General features: G+C 39.5%; 1 protein-coding gene across 1 annotated transcript in view; it reads left to right on the forward strand.

Annotated features, from left to right (window-relative positions):
* CYP2C23 (cytochrome P450 family 2 subfamily C member 23) overlaps nucleotides 1-23858 on the forward strand; it is a 28088-nt gene continuing 4230 nt past the window's right edge. Inside the window, exons 1-8 of the mRNA XM_012768391.3 lie at nucleotides 1-344; nucleotides 6580-6742; nucleotides 11269-11418; nucleotides 12096-12256; nucleotides 12773-12949; nucleotides 17608-17749; nucleotides 18677-18864; nucleotides 23316-23457. Of these exons, the coding sequence (XP_012623845.1) occupies nucleotides 165-344; nucleotides 6580-6742; nucleotides 11269-11418; nucleotides 12096-12256; nucleotides 12773-12949; nucleotides 17608-17749; nucleotides 18677-18864; nucleotides 23316-23457 (1303 nt within the window). The 5' untranslated portion in view covers nucleotides 1-164. The remainder of the gene's footprint in view (nucleotides 345-6579; nucleotides 6743-11268; nucleotides 11419-12095; nucleotides 12257-12772; nucleotides 12950-17607; nucleotides 17750-18676; nucleotides 18865-23315; nucleotides 23458-23858) is intronic.

Raw genomic sequence — 23858 nt, forward strand, 5'->3', positions numbered from 1 at the left:
TTAATATCAAGCTTCAGCAAAGTAAACAAACTCAAAACCTCTTCCAATTTTTTTTTTTCAAGTTGAAGAACTCAGACCAGCCTTTGCCCAGCAAGGTACACACCCTGCACAAGCCTTTGCTTTCTAGCAAGCAATCCAGACAGTTGCTTACATCAAGGACTGAAATGGAGTTGCTAAAAATCGCTACTCTTGCTCTTGTGATTTGTGTCACTTGCCTGATTTTCCTTTTGGTGTGGAAGAAAAGTCAAATAGGGGGAAGGCTCCCTCCTGGCCCAACTCCCCTTCCCATCATTGGGAATATGCTGCAGCTAAACCCCAAGGACATCCCTGCATCTCTCTCCAAGGTAAGGGGCTTTGGTTCTGGGGCTGATCATCTCCAGGCTCTGCATCTCAGACCACTGTGGGCCGGCAGTCTCACCTCAATCTTTCTTGGTTCTACTCATCTTGGAGATACTTGTGGGTGTTTATTTCTTCTATTACAAGACAGATATCCTCTTCCTTTCTGGATGGGAGCATTTTAGGGCAGGTAGTGAGGGGTGTTGACCTGCCTTGAGATATTGGTTATATTCTAGTGAATGAGAAAATTCTAGGATCAGAACATGTTTTAATTGAAAGGTTTCCAATTCCCCCAGCATATAACACCAAAAGGCAAGCCCAGGAAATCTGAAAATGTAATAAATGTCCTTTTATATTATTACTATTATTTTACACTAAATAATCCATGGGAAGCTTTTTTTTTCCCCCATGGGAAGCTTTTTTTTTTCCCCATGGGAAGCTTTGTGACTCTCGTAGAGAGGGGTCCCCACTCCCCTCCCAACCACCAGCTCTTATGCAGCCCAGCTCAGCGGCCCTGGCTGACGTTCACACCTTTGGAAATACTCTTTCGGGAAAAGATATTGTCTCCATAAATTCACTGTACAAAAACATATTCTCCAGGACATAAGAAACCATACAGGACATTTCTCTGATGATAAGCCTTAGCACTAATTTATTAGATAAACATTCAATGAGCCCATACTTTTTGACAAGATGTCTTTTAGACTCTGGAAATACTGCAGTGAGCAGAAGAGGAAAAAAAAAAAAAAGAACCCTGCCCTTGCATAACTTATAGAATTCTTGTAATGAGAGTCAGACAAAACCAAAACAAGTCAGTGCAGGTTGACTATCCCTTCTCCAAATTGTTTGAGACCAGAAGTATTTCTAATTTTGGATTTTTTTCGTATTTTGGAATATTTGCATATATGTAATGACATGTTAGGAATGGGTCCCAAGTATGATCACAAAATTTATTTATGTTTCATATGCACCTTACACATATATCCTGAAGGTAATTTTATACAATATTTTTAACAATTTTGTGCTTGAAATGAAGTTTTGACTGCATTTTGAGTGTGAGTGTGACTCATATGAGGTCAGGTGTGAAATTTTCCACTTGTAGCATCATGTCAGCACTCAGAAAGTTTTGAATTTTGTAGCAATTCAGATTTCAGATTTGGGGAGTAAAGGTGCTCAACCTGTAAGATATATATAGCATTTAACTATTATAAATGCTGTGGGGAAAAAAAATTAGAAGTAACTTTTTAAAAATAGACTATTATTTAGAGCAGCATTAGGCACACAGCAAAAATCAGAAAATACAGAGTTCTCATAAACCTCTTGCCCCTACATATGTACAACCTACCCCACTATTGACGTCCCACACCACAGTGGTACATTTGTTAAAATTGATGAACCTACACTGACACGTCAACATCACCCAGAGCCCATAGTTTACACTGGGGTTCACTCATGGTGTTGTACATTCTGTGGCTTTGGAAAAATGTATCTACCACTGTTGTATCTACCACTATATTATCAAACAGAATGGTTTCACTGCCCTGAAAATCCCCTGTACTCTGTTTATTCATTTCTCCCTGCCCCCTGGTCCCTGGCAACCCCTGATCTTTTTGCTGTCTTCATAGTTTTATCTATTCCAGAATTTTATATGTTGGACTCATACAGTATGTGGCCCTTTCACATTGACTTCTTTCATTTTCTTTTCATGATTTAGTAGCCCATTTCTTTTTAGCACTGAATAATATGCTATTATTTGGATATACCATAGTTTATTCATTTACCTACCAAAGAACATCTTGGTTGCTTCCAAATTTGGGAAATTATAAATCTGCTATAAATATCCATGTGCAGGTTTTTGTGTGAACATAAGTTGTAACTCCTTTGGGCACACACACATAGAAGTGCAATTGCTGGATCATATGGTGGAAGTATGCTTAGTTTTATAAGAAACTGCCCAACTGTCTTCCAAAATGCTTCATTTGGAAGTGATATGCTTCCAAAGTGTATCATTTTTTGTGTTCCCACCAGCAATGAATGAGAGTTTCTGCTGCTCCACGTCCTTGCCAGCATTAGGTCGTGTCTGTGTTTTAGATTTTGGACACTCTAATAGACATGGTAGCTCATTGTTGTTTTAATTTGCAATTTCCTAACAATATATGATGTGGAGTATCTTTTCATATGCATATTTGCCACTGTCTTAAACCATTTTCTGCTACTATTACAGAATACCACAGACTGGGTAATTCATAAAGAAAAGAAGTTTATTTGCCTCACAGCTCTGGAGGCTGGGAAGTTCAAGGTTGGGAGGGGCATCACATCTAGTGAAGGCCTTCTTACTGCATCATACTGTGGTGGAAGACATCCTGTGGCCAGGAAACACGCATGCAAGACATAGCAAGCAAGAACTGTGCTTCATCTTTTTATCATGAACTCACCCCATGATAACTAGCCCTCTTCCTCATCTCTTAAAGGTCCCACCTCTTGACACTGCTACAATGGCAATTAAATTTCAGCATGATTTTTGGAGGGAACATTCAAATTATAGCACCATCCATATATCTTTTTTGGTAAAGTATCTCTTCAGGTCTTTTGCCCTTTTTTAAACTGGGCTGTGCATTTTCTCATTGTTGAATTTTAAGGGTTCTTTGTATATTTTGGATAACATATCTGATTCTTTATCAGATATGTCATTTGCAAAGATTTTTCTCCTAATCTGTGGCTTGTCTTCTTATCTTCTTGACAGTGCTTTTCACAGAGCAGAAGTTTTTAATTTTAATGAAGTTTATCAATTATTGCTTTCATGGATCATGCCCTTCTATTGTATTGCATCTAAGAAGTCATTGTCGGGGGGAGGGGGACATGGGCAATATAAGTAACCTTAACACTTGTACCCCCATAATATGCTAAAATAAAAAAAAAGTAATTGTCATATGCAAGGTCACCTGGATGTTTTCCTGTTTTCTAGGACTTTTTATAGTTTTGCAATATAGTTTACAATTAGGTCTATGATCCTGTTTGAGTTAATATTTATGAAAGGTGTAAGGTCTGTGTCTATATTCATTTTATTACATGTGTATGTCCAGTTTTTCCACCACTATTTGTTAAAAAACTCTTTCATCCATTGTATTGCTTTTGCTCCTTTGTCAAAGATTAGTTGAATATATTTATGTGAGTCTATTTCTGAGCTCTCTATTCTTTTCATTGATCTATTGATTACCCTTGCTTTATAGTAAGTCTTGAAGCTGGATAGTGTTAGTCTTCCAACTTTGTTCTCCTTCAATATTGTGTTGGCTATTCTGTGTCTTTTCCTTCTTTACATAAACTTTACAATCAGTTTGTTGATATCTGTAAAATAACTTGCTATGATTTTGATTGGAATTCATTAAGTCTATAGATGAAATTGGAAAGAACTAACATCTTGACAATATTGAGTCTTTCTACCCATGAGCATGAAATATCTCTCCATTTATTTTGTTCTTCTTTGAATTCCTTTGTCAGTTTTGTAGTTTTCTTCACATAGATGTTGTACATATTTTGTTATATTTGTACCTAAGTATTTCATTTTGGAGGTGCTAATGTAAATAGTATTGTGTTTTTAATTTCAAATTCTACTTTTTCATTGCTGGCATATAGGAAAGTGATTACTTTTGTAAATTAACCTTGTATCCTGCAACCAAGAGTGGTTTTTTTGTTTGTTTTTGAAACAGGGTCTTGCTCTGTTGCCCAGTCTAGAATGCAGAGGCTTCATTGTAGCTTACCTCAAACTTCTGGGCTCTAGTGATCCTCCTGCCTCTGCCTCCCAAGCAGCTGGAACTACATGCATGTGCCACCATGCCCAGCTAATTTTTTAAACTTTTTGTGGAAACAGGATCTCGCTATGTTGCCCAGGCTGGTCTCAAACTCCTGGCCTCAAGTGATCCTCCCACCTCAGCTTCCCAAAGTGCTGAGATTACAGGTGTGGCCACTATGGATGGCTTGATTCTTTCAAATGTTCTATATAGGCAATCATGATCTGTGAGCAAAGACAGTTTTATTTCTTTCTTCTCAGTCTCTATACCTTTAATTTCTTCCTCTTGTCTCATTGCATTAGCTAAGACTTCCAGTTAAAAGGAATGGTGAGAGAGCATATCTCTGCCCTGTTCCTATTCTTAGCAGGAAAACTTCTAGTTTCTCGCCAATAGGTGTGATGTTAGGTGGAGGGGTTTTGTAGATGTTCTTTTCAACTTGAAGAAGTTCCCCTATATTCCTAATTTGCTGAAAGTTTTTATCATGAATGGATGTTGGATTTTTTTCAAGTGCTTTTTTTGTATCTACTGATATGATTATGTGATTTTTCTTTCTTGTTAATGTAATGTCCCTTTTTTCCCCAGAATTTTTCTCTTTGCTTTTCAGTTTTGGATGTTTCTATTGATAACATCCTCAAGCTCAGAGATTCTTTCCTCAGCCATGCCCAGTCTACTCTTGAGCCCATCAAAGACATTCTTTGTTTCTGTTACTGTGTTTTTGAGCTCTAACATTTCTTTTTGATTCTTTATTAGTATTTCTCTCTCTCTCTGCTTTCATTACCCATCTGTTCTTACATGTCATCTGTTTTTTCCATTAGATCCCTTCACACAGTAATTATAGTTGTTTTAAATTTATGGTCTGATAATTCCAATATTTCTGCCATATCTGAGTGTGGTTCTGGTGCTTTCTCAAACTCTTCAAACCATATTTTTTGCTTTTTATTGCCTTATAATTTTTTGTTGAAAGCTAGACATGATTTACTGGGTAAAAGGAACTCTGGTAAATAAGCCATTAGGGACGTGTGGTGAGGTGGGTGGGGGACATGGAGTAAGCGTTCTGCAATTCTATGATTATGGCTCAATCTTTTGTATTTTTGGAGACAGGGTCTCTCTCTGTCACTCAGGCTAGAGTACAGTGGTACAGTAATAGCTCACTGTAACCTTGAATTCCCGGGTGCAAGCGATCCTCCTGCCTCAGCCTCCTGAGTAGCTGGGATTACAGGTGTGCACCACCATGCCTGGCTAATTATTTTTATTTTTATTTTTTGTATAAATTGGGTTTCACTATGTTGTCTAGGCTGGGCTCAAACTCCTGGCCTCAAGCAATCCTCCCATCTGGGCCTCCCAAAGTGCTGGGATTAAAGGCATATGCCACCATGCTCAGCTAATTTTTCTATTTTTTTCGATACAGGGTCTTACTGTGTTGCCCAGGCTGGCCTCAAACTCCTGGGCTCAAGTGATCCTCCCACCTTGGCTTCCTAAAACGCTGGGATTATAGGCATGAGCCACTGTGCTGGCTGTGTCTCAGTCTTTGAGTGTGCCTATAGCCATAGGCAGTGAACTTCACAAGTGCTTCTCAGTCCCCCCACCCATTAGAAGGACAGAATGGCTGGAGAGAGCTGAAATGGAGTATTTTCCTTCCTTCACGTGGAAGGCTAGAGAGGGCTGAAGTTGGGTATTTCCCTTCCTTGGGGTTGGTCAGGCGCTGATAAAACCCTAATTGGTTAGGCTCTGGTAAAATATATTCTCTTGAGGGCAGACATTGTTAAGAAGAAGGGAATGCTCTAGTCTATTTCACAATGGTTACTTTCTCCCTCTCCCTGCCAGAAGCCTGAGGGGATTTTTCTCCAGTATACTGTGAGAACCTGATAGAGCTCCTGGAGGTAAAACTCACAAAAATGTGCTCCTCCTCCCAAGACTGGGCCCTTCTGGAGTTTTTAACTCTTAGACTTATTCACCCTGAGCCTCCAGCAATTTTTCAATTACAGTCCAGGTTTTCCTACCCCGGTACTGGTTCCTGTGCAGGTTTCTGTTCAGGTAAGTTGTGATATCACCTCTGCACAGACTCCTTTTCTGACTTCTCTCTTTTATTAAGTTCTGCCTTTGTCATCCAACACAATATACTCTATCACTTTGTAGAATTATGTTCAATTTGTATTGCAATCATAGTTTGGCTGTTTATTCCCGCCACTTTCACTAGACTTTATGTCCCTTGAGGGATCCTGGGCTGTGCACAGGGTCTGATGCAAAGACACTGCAAAGATGCTCGGTAAGTATTTGAATGATTGCATATGTAAATGAAGGAAAGAATGGTCCATGATGATACCTCAGGTTGAATTCTTAAAACGGAATTGATGGAGCAAAGGCTAAGCCAAGTGTAAAATTATGACTTATTCTCTCCCGAAGCCTCCAACAGATTTCACAATAGCTCTTACGCAGGTGCTTGCATCTCTTCCAGTTGGCCAAAGAGTACGGCCCTGTTTATACCCTGTACTTTGGACCCTGGCCTACTGTGGTCTTACATGGATATGAAGCGGTGAAGGAAGCTCTGATGGATAAGGGTGATGAATTCCTTGGCAGAGGAAGTTTTCCAATTATTGATGATACCCAGAAAGGATATGGTATGGTTTGACTCAAAATACAGGTTAATTTTCTTTGGCACCTGAATATTTAGCAAAAAATTCTGGTTAACTAACTTAATGAGTGTCTGTTCTGCACGAAGCAACTACAGTACTGCAATGTAATTCTGACACTAACTGCCCAGAGTTAGCACAGACTCCCTAGGTTAAAGACATGGTACCCAGCGAGACTATCCCCAGATCACCCACATTTCTGACCAACTGACTAAAAATCAGGGTTTCCCATTACTCCCTCAGGTCCCATAATTTGTTAGAACAACTCACAGAACTCAAAAAAGTGGTAAACTTATAAATAGAGTTTTATTATATAAGGGATACAAATGAAAAAACATATAGGGTGAGGTCTGGGAGACTCCCCAAAGCAGAGTTCTATATACTTTGCCTAGGAATTGGAACGTGTTACCCTCTTGGCCCATCAATGAGCTTGCCTGAGCCTCAGTGCCCAGTTTTTGATTGATTAATTCATTGGCCGTGTGAATGAACTCAATCTTCAGCCCCCTCTACTCCCTGAAGACCAAGAGTTTAGGCTGATATCACCTGGCTCAAAGCCCCAACCCTCTAAACACACAGTTGGATTTTCCGGCATGGCTACCCCCTATTGTAAAACTATCTAGGGACTCACCGCAAGTCACCTTGTTAGCCTTGTGGTCCTCTATGATCCAAAGACACTTGTAACACTCAGGAAATTCCAAGGGTTTTAAAGCTCCCATGAACTATGGACAAAGATCAGACAATTTTTTTACTATATGACAGATGCTCTGATAGCTCCACTGAGATATGAACATCAAAAACAGACTCAAAGTTCCCTGTAAGTCAATTCTGTGAATATAACTGAGCTAAAAACAATCTGAGAAGCTTTTGAAGTGAGAATTGTTACCTAGAGATCTTAGGGTGTAGAGAGCTGGAAAAACCATGGTTGGGGTGTAGTTTCCCAGTGTACACAGGAGACAGTGGCATAATGGCAGCCAAAGAAATGACTGTGTTTTCAGCCAGGCACAATGGCATACACCTGTAGTCTCAGCGACTCGGGAGGCTGAGGTAAGAGGATCGCTTGAGCCTAGGAATTCAAGGTTGCAGTGAGCTATTGTTAGGCCGCAGAAATGTACAGCCCATGTGGGGGAGAGACGACTGCCTAAAAAAAGACCGCCTAAAAAAAGACTCAGAGTCCAGAGACTTGATGCAAAAGCAAGAGGAGGATTTATTTTCCAGCGCAGCGCAGGGGCAAGCGAGCTAGGGAAGCTGCCGCGCTGGCCTTTTTTTCCTTAGGATTTTTATAGGCAGAAACCACACGCAGGTGGCTAGGGATCACAGGGTGGGGGGAAATTCCATGGGCTTTGACCTTGCACAAACATGTACCAGATGGGCTAATATCAGGAACTTCTAATCTTGGTCAATAGGTTCCAAGGACTAACGGCAAGCAGTTTTCGAGAAGTTACAGAGTGGCGCCGGCGGGGGAAGGGAGTAGGGCTGAGCTAGCGGAGTTTACATAAGCAGAATGGCAGGTTAGATTTTTCTCCACACTATGACCACACCACTGCACTCTAGCCTGGGTGACGATGGAGCAAGACCCTGTCTCAAAAAAAAAAAAAAGACTGTTTTCAATGACAGCCTGTTTATTAGGGAATGGAGAAGAGAGAGTTGGATCTGGGAGGTGATGCACAGGGAGCTACAATGGTACTAGTCATGTTCTAGCTCTTTTGTTGGATAACAGGTTTACAGATAATTCATTTTATTATGTTTCAAAACTTATGTATTATATTTATTGCTTTATATGTATTAAATATCACAAAATCAAAAGTTAGGTTAGCCTGAAAGTCTCCTCCAAACCAATTAAAATAAGTGCATATTGCAGGAAAATAGAAACTAAATTCTTTCAAAGCATATTTATGAATCATTAATTAAATATAATGCAGTGTGCTGAGTGCTACAAGAGAAGTGATTTTTGGTCTGTCTTATAAGATCAAGGTACATTTGTTCAACTAAAGAAGCAACCAATTCTCACCACTGAGTTTAAGAAAAATAAAAATGAATTCAAAAAGAAGCAGCAACTAACTAAGCCTTCCCTCTGCTACCTCCCCTTTTGCTAAACAGTTTGATTACATTGTCTCTGTGTGACCTTTTAAATTAATTTTTAACCCTGAGAGTCTGCTGGGCTGGATTGAGCTGAAAAGGGAAAATATTATTGGTCTAAAACTTGCAATTTTGTAACTCTGAGAAAATTGGTTTCTAAACTTTCTATAAAATTCTTGTTAGTGTTCCTTACTTGCATGTAATGGGAACAGATAATTCAGCTCTTCCTTCCCCTAAACTTTCCATTCTGGAAGATAACAAAAGAGAACTATTCATTGCTAGTTTGGTTTTCCTTCTATGTTAGGGCTGCCATTTGGTGGCTTAGCACAGCAGAACTTTATTGTCTCACAGTTGGGGAGGCTAGAAGTCTCAGATCAAGGTGTCTGCAGGGTTGGTTCCTTATGCAGCTGTGAGGGAGAATCTGTTCCATGCTTCTGCCCTGGATTCTGGTGGTTTTCTGGCAATCTTTGGGGTTCTTTGGCTTGTAGGTGCATCACCATGAACTCTGCCTTCATGTTCATATGACATCCTCTCTGTGTGTATGTCTGTCTCTGTACCCAATTGCTATTACATTTGGATAAAATATTCTTTCCACTGGCAGAAAATATTTAATATTTATGAGTGTTATGATAAGTACAATTTGAGGACTTCCAGTTTGAGTTTGGAGAAGTAAAAAGCTAGAAGAGCATTGTCCGCTTATACAAAATATATATATATAAAACAGTAAATTAACAAATTTTCCTAAACTCATCAGAGACCTGAGGTTTCAGAGCAAGCATGTAACCTAGAAACTAGGAATGACAAGAGCCTACAATGAGATAGAGGGCTGGAACATTTGCTCGGCTGGGACAAATGCCACCCCAGCACCTTAGAAGGTGATTAGACGGGAAATGTTTAATGAACAGCCAAGTGGGGGCTAGCAAGTACAGTGAAGCTCTGGGGAGAGCCACAAACGTGAGGGAACATGAGGAGGTTTGCCCCCTCCTGCAGGCTTTTCTTCCAGTACACTACCAGATACCCACAGGGACCCTCAGGCACAGTCCTGAGGAAGCTTATGGTGCTGCTTGTTGGGGGGAACATTGGCCATGGCAGGGACTCCTCTAAGTCCATGCAGAGACATCTCCCCCACCTGCCTTAAGAGGCAAAAGGCTTAATCTGCAGGACAAAGGACAGAAAAACTCTAGCCTGAGGGTTTGGATAGAAATCTGCTGCACTAGGGGAGAGGCAGTGACAGGCCTTGTGTCCAGCGTTACCTCTGGAGAAGGGGCAGGGACACTTGGGGAGGCCACAACCCCTGAGGCCTTGGTTCACATTACCTGCGTGAGTTTGAGGGTTAATGAGAAAGAGAGCACCCCTCTTCTTCTTACTACCGCTCCATTACACTAAAAAGCCTCGATTAAAAATAACAATAGATTTTGTATTCCTGCTTATATTTAGAAAAATAAGAGATAAAAAAATAAAACAACAATGGAATACAGCTGGAAGAGATGCAAAGGACAGTCTCTCTTCAGTAAACAGTGCAAAGGGAATACCCAAAGCCAAGTGGGGACACAAAAGCAAGGTCTCACTATAGGAAATCCAAGTCTGAGATGCACTGAGAGTAACCAGAGGTAACAAACTTCAAATCCAGGCAAACTGCAGGCTAGATTAGCTAAACCTCCATGCTAAAGGCCCAGCAGAAGCAAAGGCAGAATACTCATTCTTCTCAAGTGTAAATGGAAAATTCACAAGGACAGATCATACTCTGAGTCACAAAAAACCTTAACAAATTTGAAAGAATAGATTTCATATAAACTATGTTATCAAATCATAATTGACTAAAAGTAGAAATCAATAACAGAAAGCTATCAGGAAAATCCCCAAGTATTTAGAAGTTAAACAAGATACTTCTAAATAACCCTGGGTTAAAGAGGAAGGTGCATGGAAATTAAAACATATTTTTAACTAAATGAAAATTAAAATATTATTTTTATTTATTTATTTTTTTAGAGACAGGGTCTCGCTCTATTGCCCAGGCTGGAGTGCAGCGATACAGTCATATCTCACTGCAACTTTGAACTCCTGAGCTCAAGCGGTCCTCCCACCCTGGCCTCCCAGAGTGCTAGGATTACAGGTGTGAGCCACTGTGACTGGCCTGTTTTGACTATCTTTAACAAAACCAGGCAGAGGACCCTCTGTACTTGAGAATATTCTGCACCTGCCAACAATTCCTTGTCCAATTATACCATTTCTGCCTCCTGTTGACCAGAGAGCTTGGATTTTATTTTTTAATGACAAAAATTTTGATCCAAACTACAGAACATGTGCTTTCGTATTGCAAGCTGTTAATCACTGATAAGGGGCACTGGAAACCATTCAGGATGGACATAGGCGGGCAGCTTTAGGGAAAGCTGGACTGTATGATACAAATACTTTCCTGTTCTTTGCTTCTTTTCTAGGGCTCCTTTTCAGTAATGGAGAGAGGTGGAAGCAGATGCGACGCTTCTCCCTCATGATCCTGAGGAACTTTGGAATGGGGAAGAGAAGCATGGAGGAGAGGGTGCAAGAAGAAGCCCGGTGTCTGGTGGAGGAGTTCAGGAAGACAGAGTGTGAATTCCCTTGACTGTGCCCTGGGGCGAGTGGACTTCCTGCACACAGTGCCCAATCCCTGCCCCTCCCTGGGGAGTCACTGTGGCCCATCATCTGCACTCTTCATCAGGGAGGGGGCTAGGAGGAAGGGGATGAGAAGAAAACAGTCTCCAAAGCTCTAAGTCAGGACACTGAAATCCTCTGTCTGCTTTCATTTCCCAACTTCAGTCCTTACTAGATGTGTAAATTTGGACAAATTACTTAACTTTTCTAAGACGCATTTTCCTCATCTGAAAAGTGGGGCTAAAAATCAAACCTCAGAATGAAGATGACATAGTATGCACATTTACATAGTATCCAACATATCGTAAATGCTCCATAATATTACTTGTTGCTATTAATACTGCTATATTAATAGCATTCATGTAATAATATACATTATTAATAGTATAGTACAATACTATATAGCATATAATATCATATGCTATAACATAATACTTATACATATTACTAATTATAATAGTATCATTATATAATATATATACATATGATTATTAATAGTGTTATTACAAGATGCTTATGTCCTAATTTGGGGAAGTTTAGAGGAAAACGAACTGTATGTACAAATCTGATTGGGGGGGAGGCCCAGGTCTTGAAATCCTAATGCAACAGTAGAGCTGTTCTTTTCTCACATCAGCGCAGCCCGTTGACCCCACGTTCGTCCTTGCCTGCGCAACCTGCAACGTGATCTGCTCCATCCTCTTCAATGAGCATTTCCAGTACAAGAATGAGACATTCCTCTTTCTGATGGATTTGTTAAATGAAAATTTTAAGGAAGTAAACTCTCGTTGGATCCAGGTGAGGCCACAGCGGTATCTGCATTCGTGGTTGATCTCATGGCCCACTGGTCGTCTGCAGGCAGAGCAAAGGGCTGTGAGCTGCCCTGAGCTGCCCTGACCTACCCTACAAACCAAGTGCCAACACGAGCACTGTCCCCTTCCCTCCCTGCATGTTGAGTGAATGAGTGCACTGTCACTTTGCCCAGCATCCGTGAAAGTTTGCCCTCGGTTTGCCCCTATGGATTTACTCACAGAGGAAGAAGCCAGAGCATTCCCAGTTGCTTATGTTTCTTTGAAGGCCCTGAGCACAGTGTCCCCTCTGCGATGCTGGGGATGGCCAAGGGGGGACATCAAGGAGATGGAAGGGGCTGCTCTTCTGCATGTGACAATCATTCTCCCTTCTCCACTTGCGGACTGGAGGGAGGGATTCTGCCTGGCCACACAGCACAGACCTTAGGCTCTCCACTCAGAAACTTGGTCTCCTCACAAACTGAATTTCTGATGTATTTTTGTTTTGTCTTGTTTTCATTTTTAGACTTACAATTTGTGGCCAACACTCATAAAGTATCTCCCTGGAAAGCACAGAGTATTCTCAAAAAGACTTAATGATCTTAAATATTTTATTCTGGAAAAAGTGAAGGAACATCAAGAGTCCTGGGACCCTAATAACCCTCGGGACTTCATCGATTGCTTCCTCAGCAAGATGGAGCAGGTACAGAGTCTTCCCTGATACAGTATTTTATCACTCCACAAAAGTGTGTGAAAGCAGAATCACGCCACATAGGTAATTCTTGGTGCTTTGGCAGTTTATGGCAATGGAGTACATTGCTGTTATTAATAATGGAAATTCAAAAATAGCCCAAAGGCTTTTTTTCTTTGTATTTCTATTACTTCCTACCCTTGAACATTAATTAGCATTTAAATTTCTCAGTACATATTTAAGATGAGCTATGTGATATATGTATATTATATATATACACATATACATACACATATATACACAGGTGGTATGTTTCTGAATATATATTTATCTGGGGGTGGATAAAACACATGCATGTTCTGTGCAGACCATTTACACTTACATAGCCAGCCATTTTTGCTACAGTGCCTTCCCAGATAATGTGTCTTAGACCAATACACTATAAAAAACTGATTGTGTCTTCACATAGAAACAATTTTGGCTTTTGAAATTGGCACTGGATAAAGGATTCTAAAGCATTAACCATGAGTGGTATTGAACATACTGAATAACAACTATAGCACAGCCACCAGTCCTCAGAATGCTGCTGAACAAAGAACTCCAACAAGACAGGAAAGAAATATTTAATGTTTAAACACAGGTAACAACTCAAAATCTGAAAATACTTTTTTGAGGCCTTTAAAATTCACACTGTTTATGTAAAGGTCCCCCAAATATATATAAATTAAAGAAAAATACCATTCAATTTCATCATAAATATGCCAATTATATCAAGCAATTAATAGTAACCTGTTTAGTCTTCTTAAGCTCTCTGAGGCCTGGTTCCCTTAGAAAGCATGTATAAGGCCATGTTGATGTTCCTTTTACTTCTCACAGATTTCCCTGGAATCAGTAGAGGCATTTAAAAATCATACTACTTACCAAGGAGATACATCAAAATATCCTATTCATTCTGATGGACTCTTAGAGGACTAGATGTTTCTCTGGAAAAGAGAAATAAAAAACATAGCCAGGTTATTAATTCAATCATTCAAAATTTTTATTTAGTACCCACTGTGTATCAGACTTGCTTGGGGATAAAATGATGAGTCAGATAATACCCTGTAATTTTCTTTCATAGCACTTGTCACTGCTTAGTGAAGTATTTATTTAATTTATTTCTATATTTTCTACTGTACTATATACTCCCAGAGGGCTGGGGCACTGTGCATTTTCCATACCTTATATTACCAGCAACTAGCATGAGGTCTAGACTATTAAGGGTGCACATAAAAAGGTTTTGAATAAATTTACTAATTTATAGCAATATAAACCTTGTCTTAATGGAGCTTATAGTCTAGCACAAAGATCATTAAAACAAGTGGTAACAATGACATGCTAAGAGGAGAAGTACAAGCCGCTCTGGGAGAATGTGGCAGGAACTAATGTGAGCCAGGGAGGGGCTTCTAACCCAAGGCCCATGGGGTCCATCCCTGCATAAGCAATAAATGGTGCTAAGAACTGAAGGATGAATAGGGATTATCAATGTGAAGATGGTAGAGAAAAATAAACCAAGCAGGAGAACGAGATGTGCAAAGGCCCTGAGGCAGAAGGAGACTTGGGAATAGGAGGGAGAGAAAGGAAGGCAGCGTGCTTGAGGGGTGAGCATGGGAGGAAAGCCAGGGCAGCAGGGCCTGGGAGGCCACGGCACTCAGCTTCCTTTCTATCCTAAAATCAATGGAAATTTTCTGCAGGGTCTCAGCATTGTATAAGGAATGATGATATTTGTGATGTGGAAGACAGATTGGAGAGATCAATTATGGATTCATAGAGAGCAGCTAGGAGTTATCTTAGATCAGGTTTCCTAGTTGCAAAGCGTAAAACAGGCATTCACATGAAGGTGATTTATGAAGATAGCACATCAGGAGAAACTTGTACGTATGTGAATGAGAGAAACAGGACAGGGAAGGGGGAAAAGATAAACACAAATGTGGGTTCGTGTAATCTAGTCTCCACCTGATCCTACAGGAGGCTCTAGAGTATAAATTACACCGCAGTTTGCCATGTCCTGAGGCAAGGGAGCTGGGCTTTTGTCCCCTGCACCCATAAGCCACTAGCAACAGGCACCCCAGTGGTGGAGGTGTTGAGAGCCAACAACTCTCAGGCATCTCCTGGCAACGTGGCACCATGCCCCAAGGAACTCTTCCGGAGCAACTTGTAGGTGTGAGCCACAGCAACTGGGAGATGGTTGACCTGAGCCAGTAAAAGGACCTGGGCAGGACACCCAGCATCTTCCACATGAGGCTATTGAGTGTCCAAGGAAGAGATGCTGGCCATCAGCTCTGGTGGCGGAAGTAAAGAAGGGAATAGATATGAGAGAGAGATACAGGAGGCAAAATTAACAGTGTTGGTGGTAAGTTGGGAAATGCAAGAGATGAGGTGCTACATCCCTTGCTTGCCTAACTGGACAGAAGTCAGTGCCATTCATCAGTTCAGGGGACACTGAGAGAGGACCCTGGATGGTTGTTATCATGCATAACAAAGCCTTGAGATCCACTGGACTAGGCTGGCGGAAAGAACAAATAGAAAGCTGATACACAATGTCTGAATTTCAAACCATTCCTACTTCTCTTCCTCTCCACTTCTAGTTTCCTGTAAGATAACTATCAATAGAATGTGGGTAGAAACTTCTGAAGTGTCCCTACTTTCCTGCAAGTTTTATTCTATCCTATTTTAATATTAAATCTCTATAACCTTACTACATAAGAGATCTGGGTTGTATTAACAATTAAATTCTATTTAATTTAAGAGTTAAATAGAATGGTAGAGACCAACCTACTTAGATTACACAGAACATAAATAAAATATATATTGATACTTCTATTTTCTCCTCAACTCTCTTCACCATCAAAGATTTTTATAATATCCAGTTGGACTTTTTGTTGTGAGGGAGTTATTTTATTTTATTTATTTATTTATGAATGAGACAGAGTTTCATTCTGTTGCCTGGGCTAGAGTGCTTTGGCATCAGCCTACCTCACAGTAACCTCAGACTCCTGGGCTCAGGCGATCCTCCTGCCTCAGCCTCCTGAGTAGCTGGGACTACAGGTGTGCGCCACCATGCCTGACTAATTTTTTCTATTTTTAGTAGAGATGGGGATCTCGCTCTTGCTCAGGCTTGTCTCAAACTCCCAACCTCAAGCAATCCTCCGGCCTCAGCCTCCCAGAGTGCTTACAGGATTATAGGCATGTGCCTGGCCATGAGGCAGTTATTTTAAATGCTCAGTATTCTTCACTCTAGATAAAGGCAGGAAGGACTATAGGTAGGAATTGATAATGTGCTTAAGAATTTGGACTTTCATGTGCAGAAATCATCCCATTTTGAAATGAGCAGGAGGAACCTGGCATAAAGAAATTGAGTGAAGAAAAACTTAATTCAGAGCTTCAAAAATATTTCTTTATAAATTTTTAATACAAGTAGCCTCATACTATCCTCAAATTTAAAAAACAGTGGTATTGGCCCGGCGCGGTGGCTCATGCCTGTAATCCTAGCTCTCTGGGAGGCCGAGGCGGGCGGATTGCTCAAGGTCAGGAGTTCAAAACCAGCCTGAGCAAGAGCAAGACCCCGTCTCTACTATAAAATAGAAAAGAAATTAATTGGCCAACTGATATGTATATAAAAAAATTAGCCGGGCATGGTGGCGCATGCCTGTAGTCCCAGCTACTCGGGAGGCTGAGGCAGAAGGATCGCTCGAGCCCAGGAGTTTGAGGTTGCTGTGAGCTAGGCTGACGCCACGGCACTCACTCTAGCCTGGACAACAAAGCGAGACTCTGTCTCAAAAAAAAAAAAAAAAAAACAAAAAAAACAGTGGTATTAAAAGCCTACCAAAAAGCAATCAGCAATAGAAAGTATTTAAATATAGTGAAATATGGGAGCTGTTATTAACTTGATTCATTTTATATCATTAAACATTCATTTATTCAACAAATTCTAAGCGCATTTACTGTTTTGATGACAACAAAAGAAGACAATCCCTATTCTTTGATAAAGTCGTTTTAAAATAGAAAGCTAACTCACCATTTTTAAGTCCTGGATCAATTTATTTTCTACACGTGTGGTAGATCCCATGTAAAAAAATTGTGAGTCAAAATGTCCAACTCTACAAGTACAGTCTTCATATCAGAAATGCTATTAATAATGGTGAGTGTTATATGAAAGTGGGTGGGGCTGGGAGTGTCAATATCTGTGTACGTGATAGAAACAGACCAGTCATGAACCAGTGAGCTTCTCTGCATTGTGTCACATAGAGCTTACCATCTAGTTTGTTTCATTAACTAGAATAAGAGAACATTCATCAAGTAGTTGTATATGTGAGGCCTTGTTCTAAGAGCTTCCCCTCCATTAACTTTTTTAATATTTGTAATAACCCTATGGATATGTTCTGGGTTTGGTCCCAGTTTTACAAGTGATGAAACTGAGAAAGGAGATCAAGTAACTTGCCAAGTGCACACACCTGTGCATTGGTTAACCTAGGATTTGAACCCATTCAACTCAATGGCTGATTTTTTTATTCCCCATTCTACAGTGTGCAAAATGAGTCTTATTTATAGTGAAGGGGTGTGACTGTGGAGTTTTGATAAGCCATTGCCTTCTCTCTAACTTATTTAGCCATTAACTTTACCCTACTCAGGAGAAACTCAACCCCGAGTCTGAGTTCAACTTGGAGAACTTGGCAGTCTGTGGAAGTGGTTTGTTTACAGCAGGGACAGAGACAACCAGTATCACCCTGAGATTTGGGCTCCTGCTCCTACTGAAGCACCCAGAGGTGGAAGGTACAGCACATTTGCTAGCTACCAAATAAAAGATGAGATCTTGGCCTGGAGGAGGGTGTGGTTCATGATGCTGCCATCCATGATGCTTCACTTTCTCTGAGCTGCTTCATAAACACCATGCAAAGGACCACTCGTTGTGGCTTTGCTTTTGTAGATCAGAATTATGTCTGATAGTACTGATGAGGAAAAGAGACCTTTAAGAACTCAAAAGCTTTCATTTAAGTTTAAAAACAGAGAGAAGCTTCTAAATGCCAAATCTTATATGTGAGATGCGATACCCAGGACTAAGACCTGATTGGATGAGGGGCACATGGATTCCACGTAGGGTTCTCATCCTGAGCCTGATCGCATGACCTCAAACAAGCTATCTCATCTTGCAGATTTCTATTTTCCCAGATTTTTAGCTCTGATATGGTTTTGAATTGAAATTCAAAAACGAAATTGTAGTAGCTGGATAATCTCAAGCATATTCTCCGAGCATGGGCTGTAAGAAGTCAGTGTTTACATTGCTCAGAAAAATGGTGTTTACCATTCCCACAAAACTCATAGGAGAGAAGGTGAAGTGGACGAGGAAGATGCTCCCACTAGAGTGAACATTAAGCATTTTCTTTCTACAGCTGCATTGCCAGGAATCAGGGAATAGGCCATAAGCCCTGCCGCATAGATCGTCTCCTCACCCGTATAGGAGAACAAACCAATTAAGGGAAGAGGCTGAGGACACACCTGACCCAGCCTTTGTGTTTCCTGCAGCAAAGTCCTTGGTGTTTACAGCAAAACAGAGAATAGAAATCCCATCAGGAGCAGAGCAATGGCCTGCTTAACAACATGCCTTTGACCTTGGGAGCCTTTTCTAGGTCACTTTCTGTTGCACATTACAAGCATTTCTAGAGCATTTCCAGGTCTCATTCATGATTCATGTCTCTGCAGCCAAAGTTCATGAAGAAATTGATCGTGTGATTGGACGCAACCTGATCCCCTCTATGAAGGACAGGGTGAAGCTGCCCTATACAGAGGCCATGTTGCATGAGATACAAAGATACATCACCCTCCTTCCTTCTAATATGCCCCATGCTGTGACCCAGGACACAAAATTCAGACAGTACATCATCCCCAAGGTAAAATGTGTCTGAGAACGCTGACTGGGATAGAAGGGGCATCATGGTACCTTGGCGTGGGGACCATGAGGGGCTTCTCAGTTCTGTGGTGCAAGAGGGACATTGAGAGTCAAAGAAAGCATGAGGCTAGGGTCACACGCCCAGAGTTTGAAATCTGTCACAGCCTTGCAGTGCACCTTCAGATCATACTGTCACCTCTGGGACCCTGTCTCGGCCTTCCTAGAATGGGAGAGGCTGACCTGGGGCTTCCAAGGCCCCTTCCCAATTTCATATCAAATGTTTTGGGAGGGCAGTGATTTCCATTAATAAGAATCTCATGGGGGCCGGGCGCAGTGGCTCATGCCTGTAATCCTAACACTCTGGGAGGCCGAGGCGGGCGGATTGCTCGAGGTCAGGAGTTCAAAAACCAGCCTGGGCAAGAGTGAGACCCTGTCTCTACTATAAATAGAAAGAAATTAATTGACCAACAAATATATAGAGAAAAAATTAGCCGGGCATGGTGGTGCATGCCTATAGTCCCAGCTACTCGGGAGGCTGAGGCAGAAGGATCGCTTGAGCCCAGGAGTTTGAGGTTGCTGTGAGCTAGGCTGACGCCATGGCACTCACTCTAGCCTGGGCAACAAAGTGAGACTCTGTCTCAAAAAAAAAAAAAAAAAAAGAATCTCATGGGAATGAAAATCCAATTTTTCATGATGGATTTTAAAAAGGAGGGGGAGGGGAAGAGATGGAAAATATACCTACAGCTCTAGGGTAATCAAGCAAAGTCTCGCCTCCTGGTTTTTGTATGTTTGTTTGTTTATGGCCCTTGCTATTCCCAGTAACCTCCTTTAATCTTAATCTTCTCCTCCCAGGATCAGTTTTACTAGGACATTTGGGACATTGCTATCCCTGACAGATGTACACTAGGATGCAGTCAGTCTTACACAGGGATTAAGGGTTTGGGCTTTACATTTAAACAGCTCCAGAGCAGAGAGGAGGATGAAAAGGGGCCAAACCTGACCAAATTACTGCAAAATGAAACAACTCCCTATCTTACTTAAAAATATCAACACAAAAGTTTATTAACACATCGGTCCAGCATTATATTAAAAATACTACACCACTAACACAGGAAGATAATCAGGGACATGGGAATGATTCAACACTTGGAAATCCACCTTAAGAAAATTCACAGTATAAATCGAATTTGGGGGGAGAAGAAATCACACGATAACCTCATGTACAGAAAATGCTTTTGATAATATTCAACATCCATTCTTGATTTTTTTTTAACCTTTAGTAAAATAGGAATAGATGAATACCTCATTTGGCCAAAAAAAATATATCTCCTAGATAATGTTTATTGATGAAAGACTGGAAGCATTTCCATTAATGTCAGTAATAAGATAAGGCTATCCACCATTACCGATATTATTCAACTAGAATTAGAAAAAAGTAGGAAGAGATAAAGAATTTAAAAGATGAAAGCAAAATTTGTAGATGATATAATTGTACCTGGAAAACACAAGAAAATTAACTGCAGCACCATTGCAAAATAAGAAATATACGGTGGTTGAGTACAAATTTATTAGTAAAAAAAAATCAGTCAGGTGCTATATAAAATAAAAACTATATAAAAATAAAAACTATTTTTAAAAATATAAAGAAAAGTTTTCATTAATAAAAATGGCAAGGATAAAATATTTGGGAATAAACATAACAAATTTGCAAGATTTTATTTTGTTGTTTTTTTTTCATTTTCAGAAGACAATGCCAAGAGAAATTTGTAAGATTTTAGAATTTTAAAGACTTGAAATATTTAAAGAAAGAAAATTTTAAGATGTTAATGAGAGATATAAAATTTTGAATAAATTAAAAGATTTATTCTTTCCTTGGGTAGGAAGATAGAAGTTATCCCAAAATCAACCTATACATTTATAAGATCTAAATGAAAATATCAATCAGATATTTTTCTGGACTAAACAGATCCCAAATTCAATATGGAAAATTTAAAAATAGAAACTCATTTTCAGGTCTCTACTTTGAAAAATAAAAAAAAGAAAAAGAAAATGAAATTAAAAGAAAAAAAAAAGAAAATTTAAAAATAAAGAATAATCAAGGACAAATCCTTCCAAATATTAAAACATAATAGAAAGCCATGGTTATTAAAGCAATATATTGTAGCTTTTTGAATAAGCAGACAGATCAAATAAAATCTAGAAATAAACCTTATTATATATGGAAACTTGCTACATGATAAAGGTGACCTTTTGCCTTTAACCTTGAGAGAAAATATGGATTATTTAATAGAGGTTGGAAAACTCCCAGGGAAAAAAATAACAGATTCCTGCCTCACACCTTACAAGAAAATTTATTCTTTGTGGCTTAAATATGGGCACATAGAATATTAAATTGTAATAGCACTAGGGATAAAAGCAATTTTTTTTTTTAAATTTCGGAGTGACAAAAGATTTTCTAACATAGACCAAAGAAAAGAGGAACAAGAGGGCCATAAATTCAAAAATGGATGAATTTGGTTACAAGCAAATAATAAAAATCTGCCTAGAAAAGGAAACAAATGAAAAAGACAAATGGCAAACTGAGAGAAAATTTTGCATAGCATATAAGAGCAAAAGATTAATTCCTGAAAAATAAAATGAAGTCCTACAGTCAGTAACAAACCCCCAAACCAATAGATATAGCACAAGGAAAACAAAATTAAAATTTGAATAATTGCAAATTATAAGTAATTGCAAATTTCTTTAAACATGTAAAAATATACTCACAAAATAAAATATATTGAAAATAAAAATTATAAAAGAACATGTTTTTATTTGTCTTTTAATATGTTGGCAGGATGTTTAAAAAAAACCATATTCTTTCTAATAGTGCAAATTGGTAAAACCTCAATGGAAGGCAATGTAGCAGTATCTATCAAAATTCAAAACACACATAAGACTTGAAGAGTAGTTTCACTACTAGGAATTTATCCTTTGTGTGTGTTTTCCCCAAAATATGAATATTTATTGCAGCAATATTTTTGATATTTAAAGACTAGAAAATCCCTGAATGTCCATTAATAAAGGACTGTTAAAGTTGATATTTATATAAAGTAGAATACTAAGTTATAGAACACTATAGAATGATACCATTTCTGTGAAAACAGTGGGGGCTGTGTGTGTGTGTGTGTGTGTGTGTGTGTGTGTGTTTTAATCCATAAGATATCTCCCAGATGATATATCATAAATTGGTAACATGATTACATCAAGAAGATAACAAGGTGATGAGTACACTGTATAAGGAGGCTTATTTTCACTTTTTACCCTTGTATACACTTTTTGGTATTGTATACCATGTGCATGTATTACCAGCTCCAATAATGGTACAAATAATGTTTAAGGAAATAGAAAATAAAGTAAAAATGGAAAAAGGAAACTTTCACTTAAACAGGGGTGCTTTATGATCAGATAGAATTTGGTTCAAATTCTAACTATGCCATTTCCCAAAAGTATAACCTTAGGCAAGTAATTTCTTCTTCTTCTTCCTTCTTTCTTTTTTTTGGGAAACAGATTCTTGCTCTGTTGCCCAGGGTAGAGTGCAGTGGTGTCATCATAGCTCACTGCAACCACAAACTCCTGGGTTCAAGTGATCCTCCTGCCTCAGCCTCCCAAATAGCTGGGACTATAGGTGCGTGCCACCATGCCCAGCTAATTTTTCTATTGTTTGTAGAGATGGAGTCTCATTCTTGCCCAGGTTGGTCTTGAACTCCTGGCCTCAAGGGATCCTCCTCAACCTTTCAAAAGCTAGGGTTACAGGTGTGAGCCACCGTGCCTGGCCTATTTATTCTTTCTGAACCTCAATTTTCTCATTTATATAATGTGAACAAAAAATGCACCTATTTACTATATTTAATATGAAAATTAAATGATATTTGTAAACAACTAAGCTCAGTGTCAGACAAATGTGAAATGTCCAATATAAGTGGTAGTTATCATTATTATTTTGTCATTTAAGTCTCACCTCACAAAAATCTTATGAGGCAAGGAGGAAAGTTTGTTGTTGTTCTCATTGCTACCCTGCCCCATTTTATAAGGGAGGGTTTGAGTCAATAAATCCAAGTTTCTGGATCTCATTTTCTTTCATTCACACCTGAATCCAGAAAGAAAAAAATAGTGCAAAAGCAGGCTCTTCTGATTTGAGGCAGCAATTCCAGTAAAGCTCATATCTAGACACTATGGGTTACAAGACCCAAGTTTTCAACATTAATAAGTTATTGCACATCTTCCCACAGAGAACCATCTTACTACTAGATAAAAGTATTATATGATAGTGTGTATAAAATAGCCATAACTTGAGAAAATCACTCATAAGGCAAGCTTAAAAGTGCTCAGTCCTCAAGCATGTTCGACTTGTTTATGAACCCAAACTAAGCATAATAAAGTGCCACTGCACTCTCCATTTCTCGATTCCAGGGCACTACTGTATTGCCATCATTATCTTCGATCTTGTTGGATTGCAAGGAGTTTCCCAACCCAGAGAGGTTTGACCCAGGACACTTTCTGGATAAAAATGGCTGCTTCAAGAAAACAGAGTACTTCGTGCCTTTTTCCCTTGGTAAATACAAATAAATCCATCCAGACCACACACATGCATATTTTGACAAACTTTTTAGCGTCACTGAATGTATGGTACACGTAAGTAATCCACTGATAACAGCAAAGTCAATCGATCAAACTTACAACCTCCCAATTCTGGGTGGATCCCTTTAAGTCTGTTCACCAATAGGTAAGTCCTATCCAGGGATTGTTTGATTGTTTGGTAATTGAGTATAATGCCAGTTTTTAAAGAAACCAACGCCAGTCGATCCAATTCATATGTCACATGTTACCAGATGACAAAGGGATTTGCTTTTGCAAACTTCTCTGTTGATCTCCTTGTTTTAATATTGACTTTTCTAAAACAAAGTGTTCAGGTTTCTTTCTTAACTGTTGCTAAGTTGCTGGTTCTTAGAGCCA

Source organism: Microcebus murinus, chromosome 14 (assembly GCF_040939455.1).
Source record: "Microcebus murinus isolate Inina chromosome 14, M.murinus_Inina_mat1.0, whole genome shotgun sequence".
NCBI lineage: Eukaryota > Metazoa > Chordata > Mammalia > Primates > Cheirogaleidae > Microcebus > Microcebus murinus.